The sequence below is a fragment of the Bufo gargarizans genome, chromosome 9, assembly GCF_014858855.1.
Source record: "Bufo gargarizans isolate SCDJY-AF-19 chromosome 9, ASM1485885v1, whole genome shotgun sequence".
Lineage (NCBI taxonomy): Eukaryota > Metazoa > Chordata > Amphibia > Anura > Bufonidae > Bufo > Bufo gargarizans.
In genome coordinates, this window is record NC_058088.1 from 45,267,201 (window position 1) to 45,280,222 (window position 13,022).

At 46.4% G+C, this 13,022-nt stretch overlaps 1 protein-coding gene across 1 annotated transcript in view; it reads left to right on the forward strand.

The window, feature by feature from the left end:
* LOC122919544 (connector enhancer of kinase suppressor of ras 2-like) overlaps nt 1-13,022 on the forward strand; it is a 258,874-nt gene that overhangs the window by 147,520 nt on the left and 98,332 nt on the right. The window contains exons 6-7 of the mRNA XM_044268620.1: nt 1,055-1,114; nt 3,212-3,280. Of these exons, the coding sequence (XP_044124555.1) occupies nt 1,055-1,114; nt 3,212-3,280 (129 nt within the window). The remainder of the gene's footprint in view (nt 1-1,054; nt 1,115-3,211; nt 3,281-13,022) is intronic.

The window sequence follows — 13,022 nt, forward strand, 5'->3', positions numbered from 1 at the left end:
TGGGGTGCGATGCGGGATGCGATGCGGGGTGCGATGCGAGAGGCGATGCGGGGTGCGATGCGAGAGGCGATGTGGGGTGCGATGCGGGATGCGATGCGGGGTGCGATGCGGGATGCGATGCTGGGTGCGATGCGGGGTGCATGCGGGGTGCGATGCAGGATGCGATGCGAGATGCGGGAGGCGATGTGGGGTGCGATGCGGGATGCGATGCGGGGTGCGATGCGAGATGCGGGAGGCGATGCGGGAGGCGATGCGGGATGCGATGCGGGGTGCGATGCGAGATGCGGGAGGCGATGTGGGGTGCGATGCGGGATGCGATGCGGGGTGCGATGCGAGATGCGGGAGGCGATGCGGGAGGCGATGTGGGGTGCGATGCGGGATGCGATGCGGGGTGCGATGCGAGATGCGGGAGGCGATGCGGGAGGCGATGTGGGGTGCGATGCGGGATGCGATGCGGGGTGCGATGCGGGTGCGATGCGGGGGTCTCCCTTTTGATGAACAGCGGGAAAAATCAGCAATAAAAATGTAGTCGACCATTAGAATAAATTAGAATAAAAAATATTAAAAACTGGGGAACTTTCTGATAGACTTTTTCTGCTTCAGTCCCTCACTATTTTCAAAATGTTGATTGCTGTCAGTGAATAAGAGGGTTGAAAACCCAACCTTCATGTAAAGTCTTCAACAGCTGAGAGCTTGTTACAATGTGTCAGTGCCGGTAAAGTGTATCAGACTGGAGTTGGTTTTTACATATTAGGGGTGTAAATAAAAATGTTTCCATTCACTGCCAGCAAGCAGAAGCAGAGATATTAAAAATGGCACACAAAGTATCTGGCAGAACTTTTCATATGACGACTCTTCGCCCTCTGGCGGGGGGGGGGGGGGGGGGGGGGGTAGCACAAGACTTTGGTAAGTCTGCACCAGTTTTTCATGATTGGTGACGGCGCGGACGGAAGAAGCGAAATGGTAAATATGGCGCACATTTGTATTATTTGATGTTTTATGGCAATGTAAGTGTATGAGCGCGCGCTGACCGGATGATGCCTCTCTCTTCCAGGGGATGTACATCAAATCCACGTACGACGGACTCCACGTCATCACAGGGACCACGGAAAACGTAAGTGAGATGCTGTGTTTTGTGTCTGAATAATTTTTGTATCTGTGAGGTCACGGGAGCCGTACACAGGTGATGAGGTACAGGCACAGGGTGGGTGATGAGGCACAGGGTGGGTGATGAGGCACAGGCACAGGGTGGGTGATGATGCACAGTGCAGGTGATGAGGCACAGGCACAGGGTGGGTGATGAGGCACAGTGCAGGTGATGAGGTACAGGCACAGGGTGGGTGATGAGGCACAGGGTGGGTGATGAGGCACAGGCACAGGGTGGGTGATGATGCACAGTGCAGGTGATGAGGCACAGGCACAGGGTGGGTGATGAGGCACAGTGCAGGTGATGAGGTACAGGCACAGGGTGGGTGATGAGGCACAGAGCGGGAGATGAGGTACAGGCACAGGGTGGGTGATGAGGCACAGTGCAGGTGATGAGGTACAGGCACAGGGTGAGTGATGAGGCACAGGGCGGGTGATAAGGCACAGAGTGGGTGATGAGGCACAGGATGGGTGATGAGGCACGGGGTGGGTGATGAGGCACAGAGTGGGTGATGAGGCACAGAGTGGGTGATGAGGCACAGGATGGGTGATGAGGCACAGGATGTGTGATGAGGCACAGAGTGGGTGATGAGGCACAGGATGGGTGATGAGGCACAGGATGTGTGATGAGGCACAGAGTGGGTGATGAGGCACAGAGTGGGTGATGAGGTACAGGCACAAGACGGGTGATGAGGTACAGGGTGGATGATGAGGCACAGAGTGAGTGATGAGGCACAGAGTGGGTGATGAGGCACAGGATGGGTGATGAGGCACAGGACAGGTGATGGGACACAGGATAGGTGATGAGGTACAGGACGGGCGATGGGGCACAGGATGGGTGATGAGGCACAGGATGGGTGATGAGGCACAGAGTGGGTGATGAGGCACAGAGTGGGTGACGGGACACAGGATGGATGACGGGACACAGGATGGGTGATGAGGCACAGAGTGGGTGATGAGGCACAGAGTGGGTGATGAGGCACAGGACGGGTGATGAGGCACAGAGTGGGTGATGAGGCACAGGACGGGTGATGAGGCACAGGATGGGTGATGAGGCACAGGATGGGTGATGAGGCACAGGATGGGTGATGAGGCACAGAGTGGGTGATGAGGCACAGAGTGGGTGATGAGGCACAGGACGGGTGATGAGGCACAGAGTGGGTGATGAGGTACAGGATGGGGGATGAGGCACAGGATGGGTGATGAGGCACAGGATGGGTGATGAGGCACAGAGTGGGTGATGAGGCACAGGGCAGCTGTTTGCTCCTCAGTTTGGGTAGGGAGCCCTCTTTATGTGCTCTCGCGGCCGGTGTGATTGTGTCCCTTTTATCCGTGCACTCGGTGGGATCCGGAGACGTCCCGTCGCTCCCGCCTTGATCTTCCCCGACTGTAATATTATTATAAGGATAAAGCCACTGAATGAAATCCCGGGGTGACTCTGTGACCTCCTCATTTAAAGGGGAACTCCTCTGCTCCAGAGATGAAAGCCTTTTTCAGGAGATTTACATCTTGAAGCACTTTGTTATTCAATTCCTTATTTTCAAGATCTCTGCTTGCTGTTAGTCAGTGGGAATATTTTAGGCCTTATTCACTCACCGGCCATGTCCAGAACAATGACGGTCAATGGGGAAGATTTATCAAAACTAGTGCAAAGGAAAACTGGACTAGTCGCCCATAGCAACCAATCAGGTTCCACGCTCTTTCAGAACTCCTTTGATTGGTTGCTGTGGGCGGTTTGTTCCATCGCATCCAGTGTAGAGAATCCAGTACATCTCTCTCCTCCGCTGATAGTTTGTTACAGTGTATCAGTGCAGCCTGAAGTCCAGGATGTTGTGTTGTGTGGATACAATGTATCTCCTGGGTGTACGGAATACTGTATAATGTTCCAGAACTTGTATTTATGAACCATAATCCCCCCTCCCCCAAATACAGAGACAGGTAGGTACTAGGAAACAGCTGAGCAGAGATGATGGGGGTTGGGTGCCCCAGCGGGGGTACTTAGGGGGAGTGCGCAGAGTCCTTGCCCCGGGTGATACGGACTATTTTTTACTCTTTTTCCCCGCAGTCTCCTGCCGACCAGTGCAAGAAGATCCACGCCGGCGACGAGGTGATTCAGGTGAACCATCAGACGGTGGTGAGTACCAGCTGGGGCGACAGTCATATGAACAGGCAACCAATCAGAAGACCGGGAGTCATTTATCAAAGCCCGGCTCTTTACATTAGTCTTCGATAGTCCCCGCGCTGCCGGAGGAAGGGCCTCATTTATTTACAGCTGCACCGGGGACCGGTGGGCTCAGGAATGTATTATATGTATTATAAAAGGGGGCTCCGCCCAGGATCCAGAGGACAGATCAGTGGAGGAGGTCACTTTGCTGGCTAGTCCTAAGGGCTCATGCACACGAACGGAAATACGGAAAAGGAATGCACACGGTTTAACTTTTTGGGCGGACCCGATGAAATTAATGATTCAGTTCCTAAAAAAATAACGGAACAGACACAGAAAAAAAAATAAGTTTGTGTGCATGAGCCCCTAACCCTGTAACCGGCCCCGCGGGTGCTCTGGGCAAATCCCTCCTGTAAAAATGAAGACGTTCTGCAACTTTCTAAAATATGTTGTTTCAATTCAAGATTTTTTAAAGATCTTTGCTTGTTGTCAGTGAATGGAAACATTCTTGTTAACATTCAAAGACTGAACACTTCTAAATACCCTATATTTACCACTGAGTTTTGTTACAGAACAAATCTGTCTCCTGTTTGTTACAATGTATCGGTGCAGACAATGTATCAGTGTGTAGCTTAGACTGTACCAAACTTTCAGCTGTGAAAAGGATTAGGTCTTGACAGGAGCCCACCACATGCTATAGGGACCCTGGGCGAGGCAGACTTGATGGTCTTAGGGCTCATGCACATGAACACCGATCTTAGTTCCCCCTGTGCTGTCGTTAGATCCATGTAATTTATGATGAGACATTCGCCTCGTCATAAATTAGGCGCTAAACCAGCCTCTGTTTCCAGGCATAAATATTACTAAATTTGAAGTTGGAGTCCCGGCCCCAGCATGGCCCCCGACACGACCCCCACCCTGCTCTTGTCACGCCCAACTGGTGAACACGGCATAAAAAGGGGATAGGCGACTATTTTACGCTTAAAACGTCCATTAGTAAATGTGCCCCACTGAGTGCGGTGTCTTCCTGGGAGTCGATGGCGGCACAATGCTATTCCCTACCACCCGGGTCCATCCTGGCGCCTGCACAGGGCTCAGAGATCAGGGCCAGCGCTCCACATTTGTATTTGGTTGCGATACATGAGCCTCATTTATCACAGATGGTTAAAATGCAAAACTCGATTTCCTCAACCTCTTGTTCATGTCGAGTCGCAGTCTGCGAGCGGCTTTTTGGAGAGATTTCAAGAATTCCTAATTATGGCTGTGTTGTCAAAATACCCGACTCCTGGTGTCCAAATGAATGCGCCTCTAATCTGAAAATACGCTCTGTTTCCTGCAAACATGTTTTAGCTGCTCTCGGATATGGAGCTTAATTAGCGACTTCAGCAGTAAAATGCATTTTTATAGCCGCATATTATCTGCTGTTCTCCTGTAGCCTCATTAAACACTTCAGTGGAGGAGGCCGCCGCCGTATTCCATCGCCCCGCGCAGGCGAACCCCGGCCGGGCACAGGCTCCCGAGCTAATGATACATCGGGGTAGGTGTGGGGCGTAGCTGCGACCTCCCACAATCAGCCTCATTTATACGGGTCCACAAAAATGTCATCCGCGTGCTGTCCGCATCCGTGTGGCTTTTCCCAAATTCTAGATGTGGCGAAACCAACCTCGCCACTGGGTTTTGGAGAGGGCTGTTTATAAGCCTCTTGCCTCAGGATTATGGCCCATAGTAACTTGAAAGGAGAAGACAGACCGGCCGCACAGGTTAAATCTGTCTGTAGAATTGTATTTTATGTTATTATGCGTTCGGTTAAATTGTATGTTATGTGAGGGCACCCAGATAGCTAATATTATTGTATTCGTGTGGTCTGAGTGCCATTCACCTAATGATATGCACTCAGACTTGAGCTATCTGGGGATATGTTAAATCTCTGTGTTTGCTGTGGGGGTGTGCCATTGTGTGTTTGGGTGGTGATTCCTGTCCTGTTGTCTCCACGTGTGTATTGGCGATCTCCCTTTGTCCTGAGAGATAATTGTATTGCCTTTGGTTGTCTCTGGGACAGAGAGGAGGAAACCATGATGCATTGTGGGGATGTGTTGTATCTGTCCTGTGTCACAGTCTCCCTTCTGGTCCTCTGGGGGCGTGAACGATTGGTTGCTGTATTTACATTGTATGTGTTGTAAATTACTGATTGGTTGTATTTCAAAACCCTGTGGGCGGACCTGTATTTGCAACAACTGTAATAAAAACCAGGCTGGGTGTGCCAGCACATCAGACCACTGCTGACCCTCAAGACGGAGCCTTGTCTCGTTATTGGGGGGATTCCCTGTATGCTGTTAGAGAATGATTGCCAGGAGTGTAAGCTGACTGTACGCTTTTCCTGTTCGTCTGCCGGCAGCTATTCGCGAGGTTCCAGTTTGGAGTGCTATTTTGTATCCAGTTCGGGAGGTTGGTGTTCTGCAGTAGCTGTGCCTGTCTCTCAGAAAGGGGCATATCGCCTAAACGGATTTTAACCCCTTGTCTGCTGAAACGGTGCCGTTACACTAGAGCGTCCTATTCTTGTTCGTTTTGCAGACAGGAAGAGATATTTTACTGATAGCAGTGAAAACATTGCAGTAAGCACACATCCAGTATCAGCATTTTGCAGATCCCCAAATGGATACTATCATATGCAGGAGGCCTAAGGCCGCTTCCACACAGTCACCGGGGGTCATTTACAAAGACCAGCTTTTGATGACGATCTTTATTTTCCCCATGAGCTGGCGGAGAAAGTGCCTAATTTCTTACCAGACTCAGGAGTTGTCATAAATTAGCTTCTCCAGTTCCTGACTGACACCCCCTGACTGACACCCCCTGACTGACAGCTCCTGACTTACACCCCCTGACTGATACCCTCCTGACTGATAGCTTCTGACTGACACCCCCTGACTGATAGCTTCTGACTGACACCCCCTGACTGACACCCCCTGACTGATAGCTTCTGACTGACACCCCCTGACTGACACCCCCTGACTGATAGCTTCTGACTGACACCCCCTGACTGATATCTCCTGACTGATAGCTTCTGACTGACACCCCCTAACTGACAGCTCCTGATTGACACCCCCTGCCTGATAGCTCCTGACTGACAGCTCCTGACTGACACCCCTGACTGACACCCCTGACTGACACCCCCTGACTGATAGCTCCTGACTGATACCCCCTGACTGACAGCTCCTGACTGACACCCCCTGCCTGATAGCTCCTGACTGACAGCTCCTGACTGACACCCCTGACTGACACCCCTGATTGACACACCCTGACTGACAGCTCCTGACTGACACCCCCTGACTGACAGCTCCTGACTGATAGCTCCTGACTGACAGCTCCTGACTGACACCCCTGACTGACAGCTCCTGACTGACACCCCCTGACTGATAGCTCCTGACTGACACCCCCTGACTGACAGCTCCTGACTGACACCCCCTGACTGACAGCTCCTGACTGATAGCTCCTGACTGACAGCTCCTGACTGACACCCCTGACTGACAGCTCCTGACTGACACCCCCTGACTGATAGCTCCTGACTGACACCCCTGACTGACACCCCCTGACTGACACCCCTTAACTGACAGCACCTGACTGATAGCTTCTGACTGACACCCCCTGACTGATAGCTTCTGACTGACACCCCCTGACTGACAGCTTCTGACTGACACCCCCTGGCTGACAGCTTCTGATTGTCACCGCCTGACTGACACCCCCTGACTGACAGCTCCTGACTGATAGCTCCTGACTGACAGCTTCTGACTGATAGCTCCTGACTGATAGCTTCTGACTGACAACCCCTGACTGACAGCCCCTAAATGACAGCTTCTGACTGACACCCCCTGACTGACAGCTTCTGACTGACACCCCCTGACTGACAGCTTCTGACTGATAGCTCCTGACTGACAGCTCGTGACTGCCACCCCCTGACTGACAGCTTCTGACTGATAGCTCCTGACTGATAGCTCCTGACTGACAGCTTCTGACTGACACTTTCTGACTGACACCCCCTGACTGACAGCTTCTGACTGACACCCCCTGACTGACAGCTCCTGACTGATAGCTTCTGACTCACAGCTTCTGACTGACATCCCCTGACTGACATGACTGACAGCTCCTGACTGACAGCTTCTGACTAATGCCTCCTGACTGACACCCCCTAACTGACAGCTTCTGAGTGACACCCCCTGACTGATAGCTCCTGATTGATAGATTCTGACTGACACCCCCTGACTGACAGATCCTGACTGACAGGTTCTGACTGACACCCCCTGACTGACAGCTTCTGACTGACAGCCCCCTGACTGATAGCTCCTGACTGACAGCTCCTGACTGACAGCTTCTGACTGACACCCCCTGACTGACAGCTTCTGACTAATGCCTCCTGACTGACACCCCCTAACTGACACCCCCTAACTGACAGCTTCTGAGTGACACCCCCTGACTGATAGCTCCTGATTGATAGATTCTGACTGACACCCCCTGACTGACAGCTCCTGACTGACAGCTTCTGACTGACAGCTCCTGACTGACACCCCCTGACTGACAGCTTCTGACTGACACCCCTTGACTGACAGCTCCTGACTGACAGCTCCTGACTGACACCCCCTGACTGACAGCTCATGACTGGCAGCTCATGACTGACACCCCCTGACTGACAGCTTCTGACTGACACCCCCTGACTGACAGCTCCTGACTCACAGCTTCTGACTGACACCCCCTGACTGACACGACTGACAGCTCCTGACTGACAGCTCCTGACTGATAGCTCCTGACTGATAGCTCCTGACTGATAGCTCCTGACTGATACCTCCTGACTGACAGCTCCTGACTGACAGCTCCTGACTGATAGCTCCTGACTGACAGCTCCTGACTGATAGCTCCTGACTGACAGCTCCTGACTGACAGCTCCTGACTGATAGCTCCTGACTGATAGCTCCTGACTGATAGCTTTTGACTGACAGTTCCTGACTGATACCTCCTGACTGAAAGCTCCTGACTGATACCTCCTGACTGATACCTCCTGACTGACAGCTCCTGACTGATACCTCCTGACTGATACCTCCTGACTGATACCTCCTGACTGACAGCTCCTGACTGATACCTCCTGACTGATTGATACCTCCTGACTGATACCTCCTGACTAAAAGCCCCTGACTGATACCTCCTGAATGAAAGCTCCTGACTGACAGCTCCTGACTGATACCTCCATTAAGACTTATGTCCATGTAGCCTTCACTCCTGGGTTTGGCTCACAATCACTGACCGAACACTGACCAAACACTGGGACACATTTACTAAGTGTCTGTGGCTGTTTTCATGAGTAAAAAGCCTCTTTCCGAATGTCTTATTTTCTAAGTCTCATTTACCAACTAATTTTGCGCCTGTTTTAAATTTTAAGACTAATTCAGTTTTCAAATTTGTGCCACTTTTTTCTGACCTATTTAATCCAGGGCGTCTTTTTTGCGGCTCAATTAGATGCATAAACAGTCTTATTTCGACTCCACTTCTCACCAGGCTTATTTTTCCCATTTGTTTTGAGGGGTAACTTGTGCAATTTTTTGCATTGAAAGAGACAGAGATGTGACATTTTTACGGTCACTTGCGCAATTTTTTCATGTGCAAACCAATTAGACAAGTCTTAGTGAATATGAACCTGTCTTAAAAGAAAGCAACCACTAGAGGTGAGACTTAAGCCAAAAATGACAAACCTGATTTATTATGGGATAATAAATGAAACACAAATTTCCGACAGGCGCTGCTGATGATTTTTACTCCAAAAAAAGGTGAGCTTGGTGAATGAGACTTAAAAAATAAGAAAGTTGGAAACAGAGATTACTCACGAAAAAGGCGCAGACAGTAGGGTGAATGTGCCCCACAGCCTTATAAATCATAGTGCAGTGCAGGAGCAGAGGTCACTATGGGAATTCACACTCCCACACTAAGGGCTCATGCACGCGGCTGTTGCCGTTTTTTGCAATCTGCAAAACGCGGATCTGCAAAACACGGATACCGTCCGCGTGCGTTCCACATTTTGCGTAACTGAACATTGATCCCCATACTGTGGAGGTGATCACTCTATGTAAATGTGTTTCCTCCACTGATGAGCAGGAGATTGTCAGGAAGGAACGATTCTGTATGAGGACGAGTGATGGCATCAGTGATGGCATCAGTGATCACTGCCCCTATACTGTGGAGGAGATCAATGCATATAAATGTGCCTCCTCCACTGACGAGCAGGTGATTGCCAGTAAGGAACGCTTCTGTATGTGTACGAACAATGGCTTTAGTGATCACTTCTCCCTGTACTGTGGAGGAGATCACTATATGTATATGTGTCTCCTCCACTGACGAGCAGGCGCATGTCGGTTAAGAATGTCACCTGCAAAACTGACCCGTGCAAAGGGCCCTTTAAACCCGCAGCTGGTTTTGGCTCACAATTACTGACGGAAATCACTGACCAAACACTCTTTACGCCAGTCTTTGTCCCCCTATGTTGCTGGAACATTCGCCTAATTTATGAGGAGCCATGCACCTTTGCAGATTTGTTGGGGCCAATTCCCCGACCAGGCCCCTTAATGTCCTCTCTACTTGCAAATGTTCAAGACGGTGCAAAAACGTTTGAGAAATCACAAACAAGGGGTATTTTTTCATCAAAACCTGGTGTAAATATGTTTGTAGATGACCCCTGACTGTGTATAAGGGCCTTATGTGGAGATTTCATGCTAAGAACAAATGCGGTGGCGCTGACTGCTCATTGCTGTCAATCACAAACAGGAAGGAACCTCCATTCACCGGCAGGGGGCTGTATAAGGAAAGTTTTAGCACCTATGAGCCCACTTAGCTGGAATCAATAAAGTCTTTAAAAGTGCTCGTCATTTCCATTAGACGGTACAAAATAATTTCCTGGCTTCAGCTTCTGAGACTTGAAAGAGTTCAATATCTGCTGCAACGCTGCCATTAGTAAGTCACAGCCGGCACCTTTACTTTATGACTCAAGAGCGTCTCATCATCATATCCTAGAGCTTGAAGGAGAAGAGAACCGGCAAACTGGAGATGGACAGAAATGCTGGGATATACGAATCCTATCCACCTCATCACCATATAAAGTATGACCTCAAGAAAATACTATAATACTGCTCCTATGTACAAGAATATAACTACTATAATACTGCTCCTATGTACAAGAATATAACTACTATAATACTGCTCCTATGTACAAGAGTATAACTGCTATAATACTGCTCCTATGTACAAGAATATAACTACTATAATACTGCTCCTATGTACAAGAATATAACTACTATAATACTGCTCCTATGTACAAGAATATAACTACTATAATACTGCTCCTATGTACAAGAATATAACTACTATAATACTGATCCTATGTACAAGAATATAACTACTATAATACTGCGCCTATGTACAAGAATATAACTACTATAATACTGCTCCTATGTACAAGAATATAACTACTATAATACTGCTCCTATGTACAAGAATATAACTACTATAATACTGCTCCTATGTACAAGAATATAACTACTATAATACTGATCCTATGTACAGGAATATAACTACTATAATACTGCTCCTATGTACAAGAATATAACTACTATAATACTGCGCCTATGTACAAGAATATAACTACTATAATACTGCTTCTATGTACAAGAATATAACTACTATAATACTGCTCCTATGTACAGGAATATAACTACTATAATACTGCTCCTATGTACAAGAATATAACTACTATAATACTGCTCCTATGTACAAGAATATAACTACTATAATACTGCTCCTATGTACAAGAATATAACTGCTATAATACTGCTCCTATGTACAAGAATATAACTACTATAATACTGCTCCTATGTACAAGAATATAACTACTATACTACTGCTCCTATGTACAAGAATATAACTGCTATAATACTGCTCCTATATACAGGAATATAACTACTATAATACTGCCTCCTATGTACAGGAATATAACTACTATAATACTGCCTCCTATGTACAGGAATATAACTACTATAATACTGCTCCTATGTACAAGAATATAACTACTATAATACTGATCCTATGTACAGGAATATAACTACTATAATACTGCTCCTATGTACAAGAATATAACTACTATAATACTGCGCCTATGTACAAGAATATAACTACTATAATACTGCTCCTATGTACAAGAATATAACTACTATAATACTGCTCCTATGTACAAGAATATAACTACTATAATACTGCTCCTATGTACAAGAATATAACTACTATAATACTGATCCTATGTACAGGAATATAACTACTATAATACTGCTCCTATGTACAAGAATATAACTACTATAATACTGCTCCTATGTACAAGAATATAACTACTATAATACTGCTTCTATGTACAAGAATATAACTACTATAATACTGCTCCTATGTACAGGAATATAACTACTATAATACTGCTCCTATGTACAGGAATATAACTACTATAATACTGCTCCTATGTACAAGAATATAACTACTATAATACTGCTCCTATGTACAAGAATATAACTACTATAATACTGCTCCTATGTACAAGAATATAACTGCTATAATACTGCTCCTATGTACAAGAATATACTACTATACTGCTCCTATGTACAGGAATATAACTACTATAATACTGCTCCTATGTACAGGAATATAACTACTATAATACTGCTCCTATGTACAAGAATATAACTACTATAATACTGCTCCTATGTACAAGAATATAACTACTATAATACTGCTCCTATGTACAAGAATATAACTACTATAATACTGCTCCTATGTACAAGAATATAACTACTATAATACTGCTCCTATGTACAAGAATATAACTACTATAATACTGATCCTATGTACAGGAATATAACTACTATAATACTGCTCCTATGTACAAGAATATAACTACTATAATACTGCGCCTATGTACAAGAATATAACTACTATAATACTGCTTCTATGTACAAGAATATAACTACTATAATACTGCTCCTATGTACAGGAATATAACTACTATAATACTGCTCCTATGTACAGGAATATAACTACTATAATACTGCTCCTATGTACAAGAATATAACTACTATAATACTGCTCCTATGTACAAGAATATAACTACTATAATACTGCTCCTATGTACAAGAATATAACTGCTATAATACTGCTCCTATGTACAAGAATATAACTACTATAATACTGCTCCTATGTACAAGAATATAACTACTATACTACTGCTCCTATGTACAAGAATATAACTGCTATAATACTGCTCCTATATACAGGAATATAACTACTATAATACTGCCTCCTATGTACAGGAATATAACTACTATAATACTGATCCTATGTACAGGAATATAACTACTATAATACTGCTCCTATGTACAAGAATATAACTACTATAATACTGCGCCTATGTACAAGAATATAACTACTATAATACTGCTCCTATGTACAAGAATATAACTACTATAATACTGCTCCTATGTACAAGAATATAACTACTATAATACTGCTCCTATGTACAAGAATATAACTACTATAATACTGATCCTATGTACAGGAATATAACTACTATAATACTGCTCCTATGTACAAGAATATAACTACTATAATACTGCGCCTATGTACAAGAATATAACTACTATAA